Genomic DNA, 22,232 nt, shown 5'->3' on the forward strand with positions numbered 1-22,232 from the left:
TTTTCTACCGGGAACTGATGTGGAAATAATGCCACACTCACTAGTTTTTGTAAAGCTTTTGTCAGCTCCTGAGTTTCCAAACATTACATGTCACAAAGTGTCATATTGTGCTACTCTTTCCCTCCCTCCAGTTACATTCCCATGACCCATCACCCATTTTTTCCACTCTCCACCTGTCCACCAGATGTCCTGTGCCTGGTTGCATAAAGCCATCTTAAAATTTCACATAAATTGTCATATAAGTATGCCTTAGGAAAAACTGAGTTCCATAAAGGCTTCTGTTAGGGTGACTGACAGAAAAAGCCCTTTAATCTCCAAGTAGTTGCACTGAGATCCTTAAGTATTCACTTATGTGTTCCTAGAAGCTTCTCATTAACCATTTTTCTTCACATTTTAAGGCAGCCATACCAGTACCTTAAAGGCGTAACAGTTTGTGGCACCTATTACAATGGCATAATCTATGGTGATTGAAGAGGAGAGGATACCAAGACACATTTCTGGGACAGAGAAAATCTACTACAAGTCATACATAACTTGTTAGAGAGTAAAGATTTGACTATCGTGTGTTTCACACAGGGGTCACCACCATTCTGGCGCCCCTCCAAGTACCATAATAGTCTGCCAAACTTACATATGCAATTCCATTGTTTGTGCTCAGACGCACACCAAGTATGCATTTTTTAAATGAAGATACCATAAATTATGATAAATAAACAAATATCACAGCCTAGAGCAGAATCGGAAAACTTTTCAATGTCTCATGTAAATTAACTTTTTTAAAATTTATTTATTTATAATACACTCTTCAATAATATAATCTTTAGTCAACCACACTGTTGGCTATATAATGTATTTCAATACAATACTGCAGAATAAAAGAGATAAACACTGAAATAACTACTCGCCATCTGACGAGGAGAAATTCCAGGGCTCAGAGAATTCCTCCTACAAATACTCCCTGATTCCCACCAGAACAACAGCTATGGAAATAGCATGGTGAGAGATTAACCGTGCAAGCTGAACTGGCAATTGCAAGAATAATATATTGTCATAATTTGTAACACATTGTTTTTAATGTGTTTCAGGTGAACCAGTTTTGGGAGCACACATTTCAGTGTAGATTTGCACCACCTCCAGCAGGTGGAGACAGTGGGGGAACATTATGCACTGGACAGGAAGATCTAGAGAATGTAGAGACTGAATTTCTGGACATTTCAAACCTCAGGCCAGAGTATAATGTGTACAAGGCTGTGTATGCTCTGGCGTATGCCCTTGATGACATGCTGCAGTGTGAGCCAGGGAGAGGGCTTTTCAAGTGGGCACAGTCGTGGCAATTTGAAAGGATTAGAGTCATGACAGGTGTGATATCAGTTTACACTTCACCTGTTTATGTGACAGAATCAGATGTTTTAGTGTTTCTTACATAGTAGCACATAGTGTGTGAATGTGGCTTGAGGGGCGCATCAGGATAGAAGGGTGTTGCGACAATGATGGAGATGATGGAGATGTATTCCAATAATGCAATAATTTTATTTAATCACAAAAAAAGAAAACAATTAATAATGATTAAAATGTCCAGACCACCAGGGTTTAAGGGTGAAGGCAGGTACCCTAACTAAAGGTAGGAGGTCAGGCTGGCTTACCAATGTCAGCAGGGGACAAACACAAAAGGGGAGGGGTTCTAAAATAATCCCACACCCATGACACAGCACACCAACCAAAAAGGGACTTGTGAAACACCACCACCAGGGGACTGGACTGCCACTAACGTTCACCGTACCTGTCTGGAGAAAACAGAAATAAAACACTTAGTACACCTGCCGTCAAAGGCTAGCAGTGCCTGGTGACCAGACAGCTGAAATATGGTCATGCATAAAACTCATTCACTCACACACTCACTCTGGACCATAACTTAAAACTGGAATCAAAATACAAAAGAAACCCAAATCCAAATGAAATGTATATTAATATGAAAGAAATGTTAAATGTTACAGGAATGTAAGTTAACAGAAACTTCATTAACTAACTCAAACAACCTAATATACACATTCAAATACAATGACTGGCTGCAGTTTGCAGCTCTAACAAACAATTGAGTGTCTGCAGGCAGCTATGGTTATGTCTTCATGGGTCTGACAACGACCCGAGTTAAATTGCTCTGATCCACACCAGGGCCATGGAGCTGTCCTCCAGGTACCCACATTGCCAGAAAGAAAGGAGAACTTTTGTGCTGTTTTGACTGCATCCCTTGTTCTGAGGGAAAGATCAGCAATGAGACTGGTTGGTATTCATTTTGAAACATGGCAGTTTGTAGATACTATATAAACATGCATCTCAAGATTGTCCCCATTTTCACAGACTCCATGGAGTGCACCAGTTGTCCAGAGGACTTCTGGCCCAGCCCCAAGGGTGACCACTGTCTTCCAAAGACAACAGAGTTCCTCTCCTCTAATGAGCTTCTGGGTATCTGTTTGACAGCTGCCTCATTGTTGGGCACATGTATCTGTGTTGTTGTCCTGGGCATCTTCGTCTATCATTGCAGAACACCTATAGTACGTGCCAACAATTCAGAACTGAGTTTCCAGCTATTGTTGTCACTTAAGTTATGTTTCCTGTGTTCACTGCTGTTTATTGGTCACCCCAGACTGTGGACATGCCAGCTGAGACATGCAGCATTTGGGATCAGCTTTGTGCTTTGTATCTCATGCATCCTGGTGAAAACCATGGTGGTTCTGGCTGTGTTCAAGGCCTCCAAGCCAGGAGGTGGAGCCAGCCTCAAGTGGTTTGGTGTTTTGCAGCAGAGAGGAACAGTTCTGGTTCTCACTTCTATTCAGGCAGCAATCTGCACTGCCTGGCTTTTATCTGCCTCACCAGTTCCTCATAAAAACACTCAATACCACAATGACAAAATAGTTTATGAGTGTGTAGTTGGGTCCACAGTTGGTTTTGCAGTGTTACTTGGTTATATTGGCTTATTGACTATCCTCAGTTTTCTGATTGCATTTATATCAAGGAATCTTCCAGATAGTTTCAATGAGGCCAAACTCATCACTTTCAGCATGCTGATCTTCTGTGCTGTGTGGGTGGCCTTTGTCCCTGCTTATATCAGCTCACCAGGTAAATATGCAGATGCAGTGGAGGTCTTTGCCATCCTTGCCTCTAGTTTTGGCCTCCTGGTGGCACTGTTTGGACCCAAATGTTACATAATCCTGCTGAGACCAGAGAGGAACACGAAGAAAGCAATCATGGGTCATGGCATAGAGTCATAAAATCTGTACACAATTTAATGCGACAGAATTATAGTAATGTCAAAGATTAAGAAAGCAGGGCTGATACCAGATAAATCTATCTGAATGTGAAATATGTTACTATGTGGACCATATGTATGAGAATTCATTCAATATTTTTCATGGATGTAATTAAAATACACTGCACTTGAACCTCTATTATTATATTTCTCTGTTAATCTACTGTCTTAAAACATTTCATTGTTTAAGTTAACCTTATATCTGATTCAACTATGAATTACACTCATTAGATCACCTGCTGAGTCAGCCATCAGCAGCATGCAGCCGTTCCTTCTCCCATCATAATTTATGAATTATGGAAATGATGTGGACTTAAAGATATACTCACCAGTTTTTGTCATACCCCTTAAGTCATAAAGCTTCTCAACTCTCATGTGACGCCTTGAGGCTTTTAGTCTTCCTTACACATCCTCGTCATTTATATTGTTTTTTGTATTGTGTTAAATGACATAAAATCAAACTCCTGAGTTACCAAACATCAGATGTTGAATGAAATCACCTTAAGCATTTTCTTTAGATGATTTAAGGTAAAAACCCTTTAATAATACTCAAGTATTCCCTAGTGCCTTGCTAGAAACGTCTTAGTGTAGCAAGGGAGGGGTAGGTGGGTTTGTATGTATGTATGGAATTGTGGTGTCAATAAGGGGAGAATTAGAGTAAGCCAGACAATGCCACCTGGGGAATTTCACCCCAGGAACTACTTTAAGGTACCGTGAATATTGTTTATAAGGTAGATGGTAAGGCACACAGGTTCATTGCTGAATAAAAGGTTGAGATGTGTTATCACAATTAAAAACAGAAATTATATTAATAATAAGCAAAAACAATCAAAGCAAAAAGCAGGGGCTGGAGCTGCTGAAAAGGAAGATTATGATTAATAACCAAAAATGAAGGTAGATAAAATTACTTTATTACAATTTACACTAAAAAAGGCCTGATATAAATTCTAAAAGAGTTAAGGATACAAAAGTTAAAACCCAGCCCAACATACCCAAAACTAATAAACTCTGCAGAGCCCACTTGTTGAGAGGCAGACTACACAGTGGGGTGCCTAGGGGTGCTACCACTAATCACCACAAGTGGGCACAGCAAACAACACAGCAATCCTCAAATAAAAATGGTGCAGTCTATGGGGTCCCAGTGCAACTTCTCACATGCCAAAGTGAAGGGACCTCACCACAGGTGCCACTGGAGTATTCCCACCACATTAGTAACCATTTTTCCTCAGAAAACATTAAGGGAGACATACCAGTAGTTTAAAAAGTGAAACAATCTGTGGGACCTAAGACAATTGCTGAATTTTGTGATACCAAGATACATTTTTCAAGACAAAGAAATCCAGTATGAGTGATGTGCAACTTGGTAGAGAGTACAGATTTAACCATCATTCTATTTTCAAAATGTCTGCAAAATTTGAACTGGACTGTTAACACATTTATGCTAAGTTTCACTCCCAGGCCAAATAGACTATGTTTTCAAAGCATGTCTTTGCTTCAGCTGGATTTCCTGACTCTTGCAGTGTCATTAATGGAACATGTGTGCATACATACTCATACTGTTAATGTGCAACTGATATGTGATCCAGACTCCAAGATCACAAATATTGTTTCTGACTACTCAGGGAGTGTGCATGACTCCTGAATTCTGTCTGAGGGTGTTTTCAGACCTACCTCATTTGGTGTGAAACCTCCCCTGAAACAAAGTCTGGACCAAACAGCCAGATTTTGTTCCAGCAAAAAGAGGTGAAACTTTGTTCAGGTCATGGTCCAGAGTTTTAGGAGTGAAAGCCCCCCCAAGAGTATCTTCGACAGAAGGTTTGAAACCAGGAAGTACTGGAGTATGCTGCTGTCTGACCCCTTGCATAAACCCTGCACGCTAGATTTTGTTTTTATTGTTGTTTAAGTTTGTTTTCATTTACTCATTTAAAATTCTGTATTAACTGATAGCCTGGCCTAATTTGTTCATGCCTACAACTTTCTATGCTTTTGGGAATTACACAATATTGTCTTTAAAAAATGAGGGCAGTTATTGAGATAAATCATCGGCCAGCTTAAAATGTGTTTTGACTTCCACATAGATCTATGCTTTGGACCTGAAAGGTTTACTGTTGCCTGTTTTATACACTTCAACCTGTTAAAGGACTTGCGTGTCTTGCTGGATGAAGAGGATGAGGACCATGAGATGATTGAGGAGAGGAGGTGAAGAGGCTGCACCAAATGATGGCAATACTGTCTGAGACAAGCTTGTGGACAGTTTTTTTCATATAGACGAGACCAGAGAGTGAATTCAAGGCAGGTAATAGTTCTCCCCTTACAATTCATTTCATAACATATAAGCATATGATTTTATTGTTGTTGGTTTTTTTTGTCCACAGGGAAACACAGGCAGGCAAACAAGGTAACTCGCTCTGTAACATCATGAACGGTAAACATTCCTCAGCCACAGGAACAGGAAGACAGAAACCAGAGACATAAAACATAACATAAACATGGGCATAAAACCCAATGTTCACCCCTCCCCCCACCCCAGCACAGATGACCACTTGGACTCAAGGATAAAGTGACTGAATTTTGATTAGAGATCTAGAATCTCGGTCATTGTGATTGCATGATTGTGACATTTTTTGAACATGATATCTCATGAACACTTGAAGGATTTTTTTCAATTTTTCCATCCATTTTTTCCATCCACAGAAGACCAGTTGGACTCAAGGATGAATTGATAAGATTAAGGAGCTCAAAGGTCACTGATTCTGAAGAAAACAATGCAAGCATGTGTTTTACTATGAGTTGAAACAGTCCATCTACTTTATTTACAACTTAATGTATGCAAATTCTCTCAAGTCTGATTGGATTTGGGTTGGACAGATGTCTGTGGGGAGATATTAAAATTGCAAAAATGATACAGATACAAATACAAAAATTAATCTCAAATGAAATGTATTTTAGGCCCTGCCCCTACTTTTGCTAATGGTCTGATTTTTGTATGCGAGATTAAACAATACTGCAATTCAATAAAAGGGGTTGACATAACTGACGAGGCTCAGAAAAGGGGTAGAGGGGAGAAAAGTTATGTGGGCATTGTTAGAAATCAAATTGCTCTTCCTAATGTATTTTATGTGGCATTCCTACATGTCTTCTTCTTTCTCCTCCCCTCTTTATGCACCCTCATGCCAGTTACAGAGAGAGTTTCATCTAAATGGGATACACAAGGATGGAGATGTGGTTCTAGGTGGGCTGTTTAAGTTACACTTCTTTTCTGTCTTGCCTGACCTGTCTTTCACCTCAGAGCCACAACAGCCTTCCTGCTATGGGTGAGTCTGTCAGGGAAACTGTAAAAAGCAGAAAATAAGTTAGTAGAATTAGTAAAGGGAATTTTTTATTATTTTAATCAAATGTTAATCTGAAAGAATTGTGTTGTGTATTTATGCTGTTTTAAAATATTTCTTTTTTGCACACTATTATTTAAGTAGCCTATTATTATAAATGTAATGTAAAAATTAATTTGTCTTACTTATTTGCAAGATCTGTGGTACAAAATGCACATGCTGACCCAGTTACTGTGTCATGTTGTATTTTTCAGTATTAAACATTGGTATATCTTGTGTTAGTTTTGATGTTATAGGATTCAGGTGGGCTCAGACCATGGCCTTTGCTATTGATGAGATCAACAAAAATTCTAACCTGCTACCTAATGTGACTCTGGGATACAGTATATCTGATAATTGTGACAGCCCATGGATTGCATTCAGTGCAGCTTTGAACTTAATCAGTGGTCAAGAGAACCAGTTTATATTAGATGAGTCCTGTGTAGGAACCCCTCCAGTCCTAGGGATTGTGGGTGATTCTTCATCTATACGCTCTGTTGCCATCTCCAGTGTCTTAGGTTTGTACAGAGTACCTCTGGTGAGTTTTTTGCATTAACTTCCCAAAATTTTGTTGGATTATTTTGTTCTGATTTCATTTAATTTAAACTTTAATGTCAGTTGTAAACAATGATTAAAAAATCAAAGATAAATAATTGCTTTGAACATTTCTAGGATTTACAGTCTGTGTCTTTCACAGGTGAGTTATTTAGCCTCATGTTCCTCTCTGAGTGACCAGCAAAAGTTTCCATCCTTCTTTAGGACGATCCCAAGTGATGCTTTCCAGGTGATCATCGATCAGCAATAATTACGATTCATAGTACAGTTAAACATTGCTAAGGAAGAATGTTCTTTCATTGCTTTGATTCTAACCTGGGGTCAGGGCCCCCCAAAGGAAAACAAAAGACACAGGGGATCCCTAAAGCTTTGGCTGCTCAGAGGTTGTCAAAATTAGATTTGCATATGTCAAATAAAATGACAATTTATAGAAATCTGTATACAAAATTGTCTGAAAAGTCAACTCAAAAGCAGGCTACTTTGTAGGCCACATCTCTCTGACCTCTCAAGCTCTGGGAAAATGAATCATTATTATGCTTTTGGTAAGGATATTATAAACTACTCTGGTGGTTTGTTAAAAGAAAATATGTTAAGTTTATACTGAAAAAGAGAAAGAGATATTTACCAGGGGTATCAGAAGTAACAGTTTTAATAATGGAAACAATTATGATTGATGTTAATTTTTTACAGTAAAGCCTTAGGATGAATCAGTTATTCTTTGTGTGTGTGCAGACTGGGGGGCTCAACTTTTTATGCATACATGTAGATGATAGATGTACTTGGAGCCCTGCTCCAGGGAAGAAAAAAACATCAGGAACCACTTCTTTACTGCAATGAAAAATATATTCCTTTTGTGTTAATCAAATTCTTTGTGTCATATGATGTTGTTTGATCTCAAATGAAACTGAAAGGCAATAATTAAACCAAGTCCTGGTGAACCTGTTTAGCAGGTTTTCCACCAAAGGACTATTTCAGCCCATGCTCTTATCCATTCCCGTTATATTCTCATAGGCAGGAGCTATGATTCAAATTCTCAGACATTTTGGCTGGACTTGGGCAGGACTGCTGATCAGTGATAATGACTATGGACACCATGCTGCCGACTCCTTCCAATCTGATTTTGTCCAGTCTGGTGAAGGTTGCCTGGCCTACGTAGAGGTTTTGCCTTGGGACAATGACCAAGCTGAACTACAGAGGATTGTGGATGTGATGAAGAAATCCACAGCTCGTGTGGTCATTGTGTTTGCACATCAGAGACTCATGATTCACCTTATAGAAGAGGTTGGGCTTGGAATAGAACTTAATTATCACTTGATTTAAGTACACAACATAGTGGTGTCAATGTTTATTTGTTAAACTGAAAGATCTTAAGTGACAATTTGGCCTCTGACAAATTTATTGACATCTCATTATCACACCTCTTATTTGTTACTCATGAGATTATTCATGCAGACAAATTGTCATGTGATTTATTAGTTAGATCAAAATATTGTTTAAAATATAGTTTTGCATGTTTTTATGAAGCATAAAATAAGACATCAACTGTGTAAACTGTTTAATACATTGGACACTAATTTAGGGGCATGGCAGTGTGGATTTATATATTTGGTATAATACACAGGTGGTGAGGCAGAATGTGACAGGCCTTCAGTGGATGACTAGTGAATCTTGGACAGCAGCTCCTGTGCTCCAGACTCCTCACCTTTTGCCATACCTTGCTGGCACACTGGGCATCGCCATCCGACGAGGAGAAATTCCAGGGCTCAGAGAATTCCTCCTACAAATACGTCCTGATCCCCACCACAACAACAGCTATGGAAATAGCAGTGTGAGAGATTAACCATGCAACTGATCTGGCAATTGCAAGAATAATACATTGTCATAATGTGTAACACAATGATTTCAATATGTTTCAGGTGAACCAGTTTTGGGAAAACACATTTCAGTGTAGATTTGCACCACCTCCAGCAGGTGGAGACACTGGGGAAACATTATGCACTGGACAGGAAGATCTAGAGAATGTAGAGACTGAATATTTGGACATTTCAAACCTCAGGCCAGAGTATAATGTGTACAAGGCTGTTTATATTCTGGCATATGCACTTCATGACATGCTGCAGTGTGAGCCAGGGAGAGGACCTTTCAGTGGGCACAGCTGTGGCAGTTTGAAAGGATTGGAGCCATGGCAGGTGTGATATCAGTTTACACTCCACCTGTTTATATAAGAAAATGACATTCTTTAGTTTTATTAGAGAGTAGCTTATAGAGTATAGTCTTAAATACAAAACTGTGAGATTACTAATTGTAAAGTGCTGAGCAAATAGCTGAAAGGATTTTCCTACCAGTGTGAAATAGTAGTGGATAGTATTATCAGGTCAGTGATATGTTGGTGTCTTTAGTTTCATTATTCAATACAACTGCTGTATTCACCATAGTCATATGCAAATATTTTTTAACCTGTCCTCGTTGATGTTGCTCTGTTCTTCACTCTGATATTCATAGCTTTTGTATTACTTGGAAAAGGTCAACTTCACCACATCATTTGGTGATCAAGTATCATTTGATGAGAATGGGGATGTTTTTCCAATATATGATATCATGAACCTGCTGCCGCTCCCTAATGGATCTAAACTTCAGAATGTGGGTGACGTTAAGACCTTGGCCTTCAAAGGAGAAGAACTCACACTTGATGAAGACAAAATCTTCTGGAACTTTGAATCAAAAAAGGTTGCTTCAGATTGCTTTAAGCACACCATGAATAACTCAAAATATCAGTACAAACTAGTGTAGAATAACAGATATTTAATTTTCTCCCTATAGCCACCCCGGTCGGTGTGCAGTGAGAGCTGTCCTCCAGGTACCCGCATGGCCAGAAGGAAAGGGGAACCTGTGTGCTGTTTTGACTGCATCCCTTGTTCTGAGGGAAAGATCAGCAATGAGACTGGTTGGTATTCAGTTTGACACATGGCAGCTTGTGAATACAATGGAAACATGTATCTCAAGATTGTCCCTATTTTCACAGACTCCATGGAGTGCACCAGTTGTCCAGAGGACTTCTGGCCCAGCCCCCAGCGTGACCACTGTGTTCCTAAGAAAACAGAGTTCCTTTCCTACAATGAGCCTCTGGGTATCTGCTTGACAGCTGCCTCATTGCTGGGCACATGTATCTGTGCTGTTGTCCTGGGCATCTTCATCTATCATCGTAGAACACCTGTAGTTCGTGCAAATAATTCAGAACTGAGTTTCCAGCTATTGCTGTCTCTTAAGTTATGTTTCCTGTGTTCACTGCTGTTTATTGGTCGTCCTAGGATGTGGACATGCCAACTGAGACATGCAGCATTTGGGATCAGCTTTGTGCTTTGTATCTCATGCATCTTGGTGAAAACCATGGTGGTCCTGGCTGTGTTCAAGGCCTCCAAGCCAGGAGGTGGAGCCAGTCTGAAGTGGTTTGGTGTTTTGCAGCAGAGAGGAACAGTTGTGGTTCTCACTTCTGTTCAAGCAGCAATCTGCACTGCCTGGCTTGTATCTGCCTCACCAGTTCCTCATAAAAACACTCAATACCACAGTGACAAAATTGTTTATGAGTGTGTAGTTGGGTCCACAGTTGGTTTTGCAGTGTTACTTGGTTATATTGGTTTACTGGCTATCCTCAGTTTTCTGATTGCATTCATAGCAAGGAATCTTCCAGATAGTTTCAATGAGGCCAAACTCATCACTTTCAGTGTACTGATCTTCTGTGCTGTGTGGGTGGCCTTTTTGCCTGCTTATATCAGCTCACCAGGCAAATATGCAGATGCAGTGGAGGTCTTTGCCATCCTGGCTTCCAGTTTTGGCCTCTTGTTGGCACTGTTTGGACCCAAATGTTACATAATTCTGCTGAGACCAGAGAGGAACACAAAGAAAGCAATCATGGGTCGGGGCACTGAGTCATAAAAAATGTACCCAACTTCACAGGAGACAATGCTTTTTGCCTTTTTCTGCACACAATTAGTACATTCAATCAGAAAAGTAAATCAGTCTTAACAGAAACAGTACACAATACAGTTACACAGGCAGAAAATAAGTCCAATAGCTATACTAATGTTAAGATATTGAGAAAACAGGACTGATTAATACTTCCTATATTTTTCAAAGACTTTCTTTATATACTCACGACTTGCACTTCAAATGCTATACCCTTGATTAATGTTACCTCAGTAAATATGACCTGCTGGATCAGCCATCAACAATGTCATTCTCCCATTAAAAATTATGCATTACTTTCTCTGAATTATGTATGCAGATTATCTCGGTTAATTTAAGATTATTATTATATGCATTTATTTTCTACCTGGAACTGATGTGGAAATAATGCCGCACTCACTAGTTTTTGGAAAATCCCTGAATTCAAAAAGCTTGACGCTCCTGAGTTTCCAAACATCACATGTCACAAAGTGTCATATTGTGCTACTCTTTCCCTCCCTCTATTCACATCCCCATTATCCATCACCCTTTATTCTTCTCCACCTGTCCACCAGATGTCCTGTGCCTGGTTGCATAAAGCCATGTTAAAATTTCACATAAATTGTCATATAAGTATGCCTTAGGAAAAACTGAGCTCTATAAAGGCTTCTGTTAGGGTGACTGACAGAAAAAGCCCTTTAATCTCCAAGTACTTGCACTGAGCTCCTTAAGTATTCACTTATGTTGCTAGAAGCTTCTCATAAACCATTTTCCTTTACATTTCAAGGCAGCCATACCAGTACCTTAAAGCTAAAACAATTTGTGGCACCTATTACAATGGCATAATCTATGGTGATTGAAGAGGAGAGGATACCAAGACACATTTCTGGGACAGAGAAAATCTACTACAAGTGATGCATAACTTGTTAGAGAGTAAAGTTTGACTATCGTGTGTTTAACACCGGGGTCACCACCATTCTGGCGCCCCTCCAAGTACCGTAACAGTCTGCCAGACTAACATATGCAATTCCATTGTTTGTGCTCAGAAGCACACCAAGTATGCATTTTTTAAATGAAGATACCAGAAATTATGATAAATAAACAAAATATCACAGCCTAGAGCAGGATCAGTTTTCAATGTCTCATGTAAATTTACTTTTTTAAAATGTATTTATTTATAATACACTCTACAATAAAAAATGATAGATCAACTTTAGTCAACCACATTGTTGGCTATATAATGTATTTCAATAGAATACTGCAGAATAAACGAGATAAACACTGAAATAACTTATTCATTCATTCACTGCTGCTCCCTTCCTCTCTGCAACTGGATTTGTTTCTTAGTTGGGAAAATCATTTCAATCAGGGGAAGTGTATTGTGTAGAAGTGTAGGAGATATTTATTTGACATGTACACAATCTAGATGAGAAATGTGGAAAGTCTTTGGCGATTAGACCTAACATGACATTGTCATGTATAAAAAGGATAGTGAGGCTGTGATTAAAGTAGGAATTCACTGATGGAGTCTGATGGACACTGGTGGTGGTGAAGGGATGGATTTTATCTGCCTCACCAGTTCCTCATAAAAACAGTCAATACTAGAATGAGAAAATTGGGATATTTTGGCTTACAGGGTATCCTCAGTTTTCTGATTGCATTATAGCAAGGATTCTTCCACATAGTTTCAATGAGGCCAAACTCATCACTTTCAGTTTGCAGAAAATTGCAGCGAATCAAAATTTTCTGCCATATTTGTCTGACTTGTTGGCCATATAAGAGTCTTGTGTCTTGTGTCTTGATGTTTTTCCCTGATGATGGAATTGGTTTAATTAAATAACAGAATAACTTAAATAATAGTAATAATATCTCTCTCACACTTACTCTCATACAGGAAAACCAATTAAGCATATGACAACCAATTTAAGCTGGGAGAGGACAGCTGTTTCATCTGTTTGTCATGGTTAAAAATGGAGCAAATTGAAATTAAGATTATTGACTATATTTTTCTCCTTACCTTTGATCTAAGATGAAGCCAGCAGTGGCTGAAGAGCAGACGACCTCATCATCACATCAAAAAATTTGCTGAAAGAAATTTATATGCAACCGGGCACATGGATATTGTACATCTATTGTAAGGTTTACAAGATTAGTTAATTCATTTATTTTAGTAATATGTTAAAAATATATTTACAATGTCTGTACAGTTAACTATTTACACATTTATGTTCAAAATTATTATTTACATATTTACAAGTTAAAATATTTACAGCAGTGTTGTTAAAAACAGTTAAATAGTTTATTGGAACTGCCTCTTTAAATCTCACACACATTTACCTCAGTCTAAGTCCTTCTAGCTTCTCATTGGTTAGTTGAGAGACATGTGACCCATAACAAGGAAGTGTAACCTGGAAAATGTTGTTGTGAAGCTGCTGAAGTGTGAACCACAGTAAAGTGCTGCCTAAGAAAATATCTGCTGTTTATCCTCAACTAGAGTGATCAAACCATCCCTCTATGCTTTGCAGTTATGCCTTTCCCACTGTTTCCATCACCTGACCCTCCTGACTTGACCACCCCACTCATGTCCACTAAGTCTCCACCACATTGTGAAGGTTGGAGTGTTGCTTTGGGCTTTGTTCAAAGCCAGCATTGCCTGAACCTCATCCTGTACCTGTGATAAACTTATACCTGCCTGCCTGCCTCCCTCCAGTAAGCAAATGCCTCTTCAATGTATCAGTAAGTCTAACTTTCTGCCTGGTCTGTCTGCATTTAGGTCCTTCCACTGCTGCCTTGTGTTCACCACCATGACAATCTCCACTTACTACATGTGTCCAAACATGGACTCAGAAGTAACTTACTGCTGTGCCTCCCTTTTTTCCTGACAGAGGTTTGGAATTACAGAGGAAGGAAGAATGTCTGGAAGATCTGGAAGAGAGACCCTGAGTTACTGCAGGAAGTGGCATCTACAAGTGAGATTTTCTCTCTAGCGCTGTCCTGTTCCTCTTGAGCTCATCACTCCAGCCCAGTCTGCTACCTTGCCAGCGAGCCTACATGAGTCTCTAGTCTGAACCCCAATCAGACAAAGTAAATCTTTTTTTTCACTTGCAGCTGTTGATCACTTGCAGTCTCTATCAGCAGAGCCTCTTTTTGGTGCACATTCATGAACCATTGCAATTAACATTTTTTGAAAAACTTCGAAAACCCATTTTTTATGCCTCTATGCTGGCAACAGCTGTGGCCAGAGGCAAAGTGTTTTGGGGTCATCCCATTCTTCTCAAGAATGTCTTGAAGGATTTTTTTCAAACTCAGCATAAATGACCTCTTGAACTCACAGAGACACTGATTAAATATAGTTGGTCAAAGATTTAGGTCATTGTGATTTCATGTCAGTCCATTTTTATAAATTTTATATCTCAAGAACACCTTGAGGGACTTTTTACAACTAGGCACATAAGACCAGTTAGACTCAAGGATGAACTGATAAGATTTAAGTGTTAAAATGTCACTGTGACCTCCCATCCATCTCACCTGTGACTGCAATATCTTGGGGAGATTTCTTCAAATTTGGCACAAATGACTGGTTGGTGATTATAAAGGGGTGACACCTAAATATATTCTTTTGGTTCATCTAGTAGAGATCTGCACTCTATTGAGTACAGTCTTCTAGTTTCTCCTGTTTTACAGAATTAAAATCTGGATACATGCCCAGCATTGTAGGGCTTGTTGTACACACAGTTACCATTTACTGAGTTTAATTTGGTATGCTTGGCATACACAGAAATTTTGGATTATACTCAGTGCAAAGTGGCTGTTGTAAGTATCTGTGCAGGACTGGACAGTGATTCTGAAGAAAATAATGCAGGCAGATGTTTTACTGGAACAGTCTATCAACTTTATCTACTTTAAAAAAAAATACTAAATTTCAGTAGACCTCCATAATTACAGTCATTCACAACGTAAATTTAGGTTGGAAAGATGACCATGTACAGACAAGTCTTTTCCTGTCATTAAGAAGATATCTCATCATTTAAGACACAACACTTCCGGCCCAAAATATTCTGTCAATTGCTGTTTTTACTGTCAGGTGGTTGGAAATGCTGTGATGATCCTCTGACAAAAACTGCAACTTAAAGAAGGGAACAAGTGAAATTGAACAGCAGAAGAAGATGATGATGTTCTGTGGCATGAAAACCTTGGTTCTCAGCTGCAGATCTGCAGGTCAGAGAGTGCAATGACCCAGCCACAGAGCCCGCGTGCAGAGTTGGGCTGCTCGCACTGCAGTCCCCCAAATCCACAGCAGTGGTTGTGTTGCCCTCCTGGCCCTGGGTGTGTCAGGGAGGGTTGTGATAATATCCTACTGCCGCTGTCTGTAGCTGTAGATGTAAACAAAGAGGCGGACAACTTTAGCTTGTGTCCGGTTTGGCTGCAGTATTTATTATGCACTTAACAAGTGGCATATTCAAATCAAGTTACTCAGTTTCAAGAATGACAATATCCATTGACTCCTAGAGGTGACTAACAGCATTGTTGTAGCTTCAGGTAAATTACTATACTTTCAGGTTGAACAGACATCCTCAGATCCTCAGAAAACACACAGTAAATACCTGTTAACCAGTAATTTTACTTCTACTGCATACCTTCACTAACCAATTGTATTTGCATCTTTCACCAAGTTACCAATAAACACACTAAAAATAGGCAGAAACCGTATTGAATAAAAACGAAATATGTGAACTTGCCCTTTACATCCATTCGGCTCCGTGAACACAAATAAACAAACCCCGCTGTGTCTCATTAGCATTTCAGCCTCACTATTACACAGTGTTTTACCTCTACTCCTAGCAAACAATTCGCTAGCCTAGCATAGCAGCACACAGCAAAACATCTTATTTTGACACATTACTGCAAACTACTCAACTCTAAACATCACACATTATCACAAAGGGTTCACAAACTATTAACCCTTGCTTCTCAGTAGCTGCATGTGTTTTAGGGAACTATTAACCCACCTGTAGATGTAAACAAAGAGGCGGACAACTTTAGCTTGTGTCCGGTTTGGCTGCAGTATTTATTATGCAGCGCTGCCTCTATGGGGGTTTTAGGTTCCTCCCAAGCTCTATGCACCCTCTGCTGACCTTTCTGAGTATTACACTGGCAGTGTGACTAGTAAAACACAATGAAATTGACATTTTAATTGCTATTTAAGACACAGTAAAATAAAAAATATTTATAGGGGTGTCTATTTTTTAACCACATTTAACTTATCTTAACCATGAACTGTACCATAGTGTTAACCACATTTAACTTATTATTTTTAAACCCTTTACAGTTGCACAGTGAGGCTGCTCACATACCAGCCCCTAGGACTCAGGCTGCAGCTGGGGCAGAGAGCGCTCCAGCTCCTGGGCCTCACAGACAGTGTTTCAGGTGGAGGACACACACAGCTAACACAGTGGTGACAGTGATGTCACACACATAACATGAAGTGATTAAAAAAACAAAATAAAAAACTTAAGTTGATATTCCGCTTAAAAATGTCTCTTTCACAAAAACTGTTTTCTCAGTGTTTTGTCTGAAAAGTGGATTTTTTGACCAAACAATATTCAAGTGCTTATAAACAAGAGAATGAATGAGGCTAAAACAGTTTTTGTGAATGAAACTAGAAGGTCTGTTCTTTCTTTTGATATATTCCATGTTAACATATTCATAGAACTGAATATTCTGTGGGTGTTGAAAAATCAGTGAATTTTGCAGAAAATGCTGGTGGATAAAGAGTTAAAACGGAACTCAAGGATTCTTTCTCAATGCAAAATCATTGTCAAATGTGATGTATTTTAGGCCCTGTCCCTACTTTTGCTGTGCTCTGATGGGTGGTGTGCAAGATTAAACAATACTGTGAGTCAATAAAAGGGGCTGACATAGCAATACAAGTGAATAAGCACAGAGAGGGGTAAAGGGTAAGGGTAAAGAGGAGCAACGTCATGTGGGCATTTTTAGTGATCAAATTGCTCTTGCTCGTGTATTTCATCCTGTTGTATTCTTACTCTCCTTCTGCTTTAACCTCCCGTCATTATCCCCCCTCCTGTAAGTTACAGGGACAGTTTCATCTAAATGGGATGCACAAGAATGGTGATTTGGTTCTTGGTGGACTGTTTGTGGTCCACTTCTTTTCTGTCTTTCCTGACCTGTCTTTTACAACACAGCCACAGCAGCCTACCTGCCATAGGTGAGTCCTTCAGCAAAACAACAGAAAGGAGAAACACAGTAAATAGTTAAGTAAAATTACTAGAATGTATTTTTGACAGTGTGCTTTTATTTATGTTTTTATGCCTTTTTAAACAGATGTCTTTTTGCACACTTTTGAGTAGATGTTGCTATTCAGTTGGTTTACTTCTTTGAAAAATCTGTTCAAAATGTACATGTTAACAGAGTCACTGTGTCATTTTGTATATTTCAATAGTAAAAATTGGTATATCTTGTGTTAGTTTTGATGTTCTAGGGTTCAGGTGGGCTCAGACCATGGCCTTTGCTATTGATGAGATCAACAGAAATTCCAACCTGCTACCTAATGTGACTCTGGGATACAGTCTGTATGATAATTGTGACAACCTAGGGATTGGATTCAGTGCAGCTTTGTCTTTAGTCAGTGGTAAAGAAGACCAGTTCACATTAGACGAGACCTGTGAAGGAACCCATCCAGTCCTAGGGATTGTAGGTGATTATTCCTCAACACGTTCTATTGCCATGTCCAGTGTCTTAGGTTTGTACAGAGTACCTATGGTAAGTTTTCTGCATTACTATGTAATAATTCTGTATGATTATTTTGTTCTGATTTCATTTTCTTTTCAAATTTCTTGTCAGTTGTAAACATGGATGAAAATCTGTTATAAAAAGATAAACAATGGCTTTGAACATTTTCAGGATTTACTGTCTGTGTCTTTCATAGGTGAGTTATTTTGCCACATGTTCCTGCCTAAGTGACCGGCAAAAATTTCCATCCTTCTTTAGGACGATCCCAAGTGATGCTTTCCAGGTGATCATGTCTCAGCCAAATGAATATTCTTACAACATACAGTTAAACATTGATCACAATGTATGTTCCTTTCCTGCACTGGTTTCCAACCTGGGTCTGAGGGTCCCAAAAGCTTTGGCTGCTCTGAGGTGGTCAAAATTAGATTTGCACATGTTACTAATTTATACAAACGTCTGTACACATAACAATCTGCAAAGATAGATTATTTCACTGAAAAACAGGTACTCAGTAGGTAACACCTCTGTGACCTCTCAAGCTCTGTGAAAGTTTTATTCTTTTTGTCAGGATGATGATAAACTACTCTGTTCTGTTGCTGAAAGAAAATATTTTCAGCTTACACTAAAACAGAGAAAGACATATTAACCAGATATAATACCACAGGTAACAGTTCTAAGAAAGGAAATGATTATAAATGATGTCAATTTTTTTATAGTAAATCTTTTTAATTAATCATTTCTTGTTTGGTGTTTTTGGTTGTGTGTGAAGTAAGGCAGCTCAACCTGTAATAGACAGAAGGAGGGGATGCTCCAAAGAAATTACATTGGGAACCACTACTTTACTGTAATGAAAAATAAATGAAAAATAGATTTCTTTTGTGTAACAACAGTTACATTCTTTATGTCCCACATTTCACATAAAGCTGGGAGGCAATAATTAAACCAGGTTTGGTGTTGAACCTGTTTAGCAGGTTTTCCACTATCAAATTATTTCAGCCCATGCTCTAATCCCTTCATTCTGTATTCACTTAGGTGCGTGCCATGATTCAGATTCTCAGACGTTTTGGCTGGACTTGGGCAGGTCTGCTGATCAGTGATGATGACTATGGACTCCACGCTGCCCAATCCTTCCAATCTGATTTTATCCAGTCTGGTGAAGGGTGTCTGGCCTATGTAGAGGTTTTACCTTGGAGCAATGACCAAGCTGAACTACAGCGGATTGTGGATGTGATGAAGAAATCTACAGCTCGTGTGGTCATTGTGTTTACACATTACACTCTCATGATGAACCTCGTGGCAGAGGTTGGACTTGGAATATAATACAGTATCATACAGTGTAAAACATAGCATAGCACTTTTGTAAGAATTAGTAAGACAAGACAGCAGCTATGTAAACTGTCTAATGGCATAACAGTGTGGATTTATATATTTGGTATAACACACAGGTGGTGAGGCAGAATGTGACAGGCCTGCAGTGGATGGCCTGTGACTCTTGGACAGCAGCTGCTGAGCTCCAGGCTCCCCACCTTCTGCCATACCTTGCTGGCACACTGGGCGTCGCCATCCCACGAGGAGAAATTCCAGGGCTCAGAGAATTCCTCCTACAAATACGTCCTGATCCCCACCACAACAACAGCTATGGAAATAGCATGGTGAGAGATTAACCATGCAACTGACCTGGCAATTGCAAGAATAATATATTGTCATAATTTGTAACACATTGTTACAAAATGTGTTGCAGGTGAACCAGTTTTGGGAAAACACATTTCAGTGTAAATTTGCACCACCTCCAGCAGGTGGAGACACTGGGGGAACATTATGCACTGGACAGGAAGATCTAGAGAATGTAGAGACTGATTTTCTGGACATTTCAAACCTCAGGCCAGAGTATAATGTGTACAAAGCTGTGTATGCTCTGGCGTATGCCCTTGATGACCTGCTGCAGTGTGAGCCAGGGAGAGGACCCTTTAATGGGCACAGCTGTGGCAATTTGAATGGATTGGAGCCATGGCAGGTGTGATAGAAAATCACACTCCACCTGTACATATAAGAAAATCACATGCTGTAAGGTTTTTTACAGAGTAGCATTTAGTAGCATGTAGGCATTAAATACAAAGCAAAGAGACTAATAACTGTAAGTGACCAAGTGTTGGAGAAAAGATTCTTTCAGGTCCAAGATCTTTGGCTGGTTCTAGATTTAGCTTTATTCATTGAGCAGCAGAGACAGCCTCACAACACGGTGGCATGATACTGTCTGCTGGAGTCACGTTGTTTGCCAGGTTATACACAGTTTAACAGGAAATCACAGGAGGACCACAATACAAATTTCATGAGAAGGTTCAGAAAAAAACGGCTTCCTGAACCCAAATGTGAATTAGATGCTAAACAAGTGGGAGTATATCTGAGAAACCCAACAATGAAGTCTTTAATTATTAATTTGTCTGTTCGATACTGATGTTTTATTCACCATAGCCATATGTAGTTATTTTTTAACTCGTACTCTTTGGTTTCTACTGTCTGTCTATTCTGTCTATTCTGATATTCATAGCTTTTGTATTACTTGGAAAAGGTCAACTTCACCACATCATTTGGTGATCAAGTGTCATTTGATGAGAATGGTGATGCCTTACCAATATGTGATGTCATTAATTTACTGCCACTCCCTGATGGAACACCAAAACTTCAGAATGTGGGTGAGGTTAAGGGGTCAGCCTTCAAAGGAGAAGAACTCACAATTGATGAAGACAAAATCTTCTGGAATTCTGAATCAAAAAAGGTTAATTCTGAATTTTTTAAACACCCCATGGATAACACAAAATAGCAGTGCAAAGTAGTGTAGAATAACAGATATTTATTTTTCTCCCTATAGCCACCCCGGTCAGTGTGCAGTGAGAGCTGTCCTCCAGGTACCCGCATGGCCAGAAGGAAAGGGGAACCTGTGTGCTGTTTTGACTGCATCCCTTGTTCTGAGGGAAAGATCAGCAATGAGACTGGTTGGTATTCAGTTTTTAACATGGCAGTTTGTAGATACTATATAAACATGCATCTCAAGATTGTCCCCATTTTCATAGACTCCATGGAGTGCACTAGTTGTCCAGAGGACTTCTGGCCCAGCCCCCAGCGTGACCACTGTGTTCCTAAGAAAACAGAGTTCCTCTCCTACAATGAGCCTCTGGGTATCTGTTTGACAGCTGCCTCATTGCTGGGCACATGTATCTGTGCTGTTGTCCTGGGCATCTTCATCTATCATCGTAGAACACCTTTAGTACGAGCCAACAATTCAGAGCTGAGTTTCCAGCTATTGCTGTCACTTAAGTTATGTTTCCTATGTTCACTGCTGTTCATTGGTCATCCCAGACTGTGGACATGCCAGCTGAGACATGCAGCATTTGGGATCAGCTTTGTGCTTTGCATCTCATGCATCCTGGTCAAAACCATGTTGGTTCTGGCTGTGTTCAAGGCCTCCAAGCCAGGAGGTGGAGCCAGTCTCAAGTGGTTTGGTGTTTTGCAGCAGAGAGGAACAGTTCTGGTTCTCACTTCTGTTCAGGCAGCAATCTGCACTGCCTGGCTTGTATCTGCCTCACCAGTTCCTCATAAAAACACTCAATACCACAAAGACAAAATAGTTTATGAGTGTGCAGTTGGGTCCACAGTTGGTTTTGCAGTGTTACTCGGTTACATTGGTTTACTGGCTATCCTCAGTTTTCTGATTGCATTTATATCAAGGAATCTTCCAGATAGTTTCAATGAGGCCAAACTCATCACTTTCAGCATGCTGATCTTCTGTGCTGTGTGGGTGGCCTTTGTCCCTGCTTATATCAGCTCACCAGGTAAATATGCAGATGCAGTGGAGGTCTTTGCCATCCTGGCTTCCAGTTTTGGCCTCTTGGGGGCACTGTTTGGACCAAAATGTTATATAATCCTGCTGAGGCCAGAGAGGAACACAAAGAAAGCAATCATGGGTCATGGCATAGAGTCATAAAAACTGTACACAATTTCATGGGATAGAATTATAGTAATGTCAAAGATTGAGAAAGCGGGGCTGATGCCAGATAAATCTATCTGAATGTGAAATATCTTACTAAGTGGACCATATGTATGAGAATTCATTCAATATTTTTCATGGATGTAATTAAAATACACTGCACTTGAACCTCTATTATTATATTTCTCTGTTAATCTACTGTCTTAACACATTTCATTGTTTAAGTTAACCTCATATCTGATTCAACTATGAATTACACTCATTAGATCACCTGCTGAGTCAGCCATCAGCAGCATGCAGCCGTTCCTTCTCCCATCATAATTTA

At 39.5% G+C, this 22,232-nt stretch overlaps 3 protein-coding genes across 3 annotated transcripts; all 3 read left to right on the forward strand.

Moving 5' to 3' along the window:
• The first annotated feature begins 2,327 nt into the window (after positions 1–2,327).
• On the forward strand, positions 2,328–3,269 carry LOC146328897 (vomeronasal type-2 receptor 26-like). The gene has a single exon (XM_084716708.1). It carries the CDS (start codon positions 2,328–2,330, stop codon positions 3,267–3,269), a length of 942 nt encoding a protein of 313 aa, XP_084572834.1.
• Positions 3,270–6,439: 3,170 nt separating this feature from the next.
• On the forward strand, positions 6,440–11,163 carry LOC146328898 (extracellular calcium-sensing receptor-like). Its single transcript, XM_084716709.1, has 9 exons — positions 6,440–6,621; positions 6,919–7,213; positions 7,373–7,459; positions 8,242–8,511; positions 8,852–9,058; positions 9,147–9,419; positions 9,733–9,957; positions 10,051–10,174; positions 10,253–11,163. Exons 1-9 carry the CDS (start codon positions 6,440–6,442, stop codon positions 11,161–11,163), a joined length of 2,574 nt encoding a protein of 857 aa, XP_084572835.1.
• Positions 11,164–17,115: 5,952 nt separating this feature from the next.
• On the forward strand, positions 17,116–21,904 carry LOC146328899 (extracellular calcium-sensing receptor-like). The gene is made up of 9 exons (XM_084716710.1): positions 17,116–17,398; positions 17,658–17,952; positions 18,119–18,205; positions 18,955–19,224; positions 19,368–19,574; positions 19,664–19,936; positions 20,471–20,698; positions 20,792–20,915; positions 20,994–21,904. The coding sequence occupies exons 1-9, from the start codon at positions 17,154–17,156 to the stop codon at positions 21,902–21,904; spliced, it is 2,640 nt and encodes an 879-aa protein (XP_084572836.1). The 5' UTR covers positions 17,116–17,153.
• The last annotated feature ends 328 nt before the right edge of the window (positions 21,905–22,232 follow it).

This window comes from Lutjanus erythropterus, chromosome 4 (genome assembly GCF_056507025.1).
Source record: "Lutjanus erythropterus isolate fLutEry1 chromosome 4, fLutEry1.hap2, whole genome shotgun sequence".
NCBI classification, from domain to species: domain Eukaryota; kingdom Metazoa; phylum Chordata; class Actinopteri; order Lutjaniformes; family Lutjanidae; genus Lutjanus; species Lutjanus erythropterus.

Coding starts and splice junctions, on each gene's coding strand:
- LOC146328897 (XM_084716708.1), top strand. CDS start 2,328: ATGCATCTCAAGATTGTCCCCATTTTCACAGACTCCATGGAGTGCACC.
- LOC146328898 (XM_084716709.1), top strand. CDS start 6,440: ATGTCTTCTTCTTTCTCCTCCCCTCTTTATGCACCCTCATGCCAGTTA. Junction 9,958..10,050: donor GGAACTTTGAATCAAAAAAG/GTTGCTTCAGAT, acceptor TTCTCCCTATAG/CCACCCCGGTCGGTGTGCAG. Junction 10,175..10,252: donor AAAGATCAGCAATGAGACTG/GTTGGTATTCAG, acceptor CTATTTTCACAG/ACTCCATGGAGTGCACCAGT.
- LOC146328899 (XM_084716710.1), top strand. CDS start 17,154: ATGTGGGCATTTTTAGTGATCAAATTGCTCTTGCTCGTGTATTTCATC. Junction 18,206..18,954: donor TCCCAAGTGATGCTTTCCAG/GTGATCATGTCT, acceptor GTATTCACTTAG/GTGCGTGCCATGATTCAGAT. Junction 20,916..20,993: donor AAAGATCAGCAATGAGACTG/GTTGGTATTCAG, acceptor CCATTTTCATAG/ACTCCATGGAGTGCACTAGT.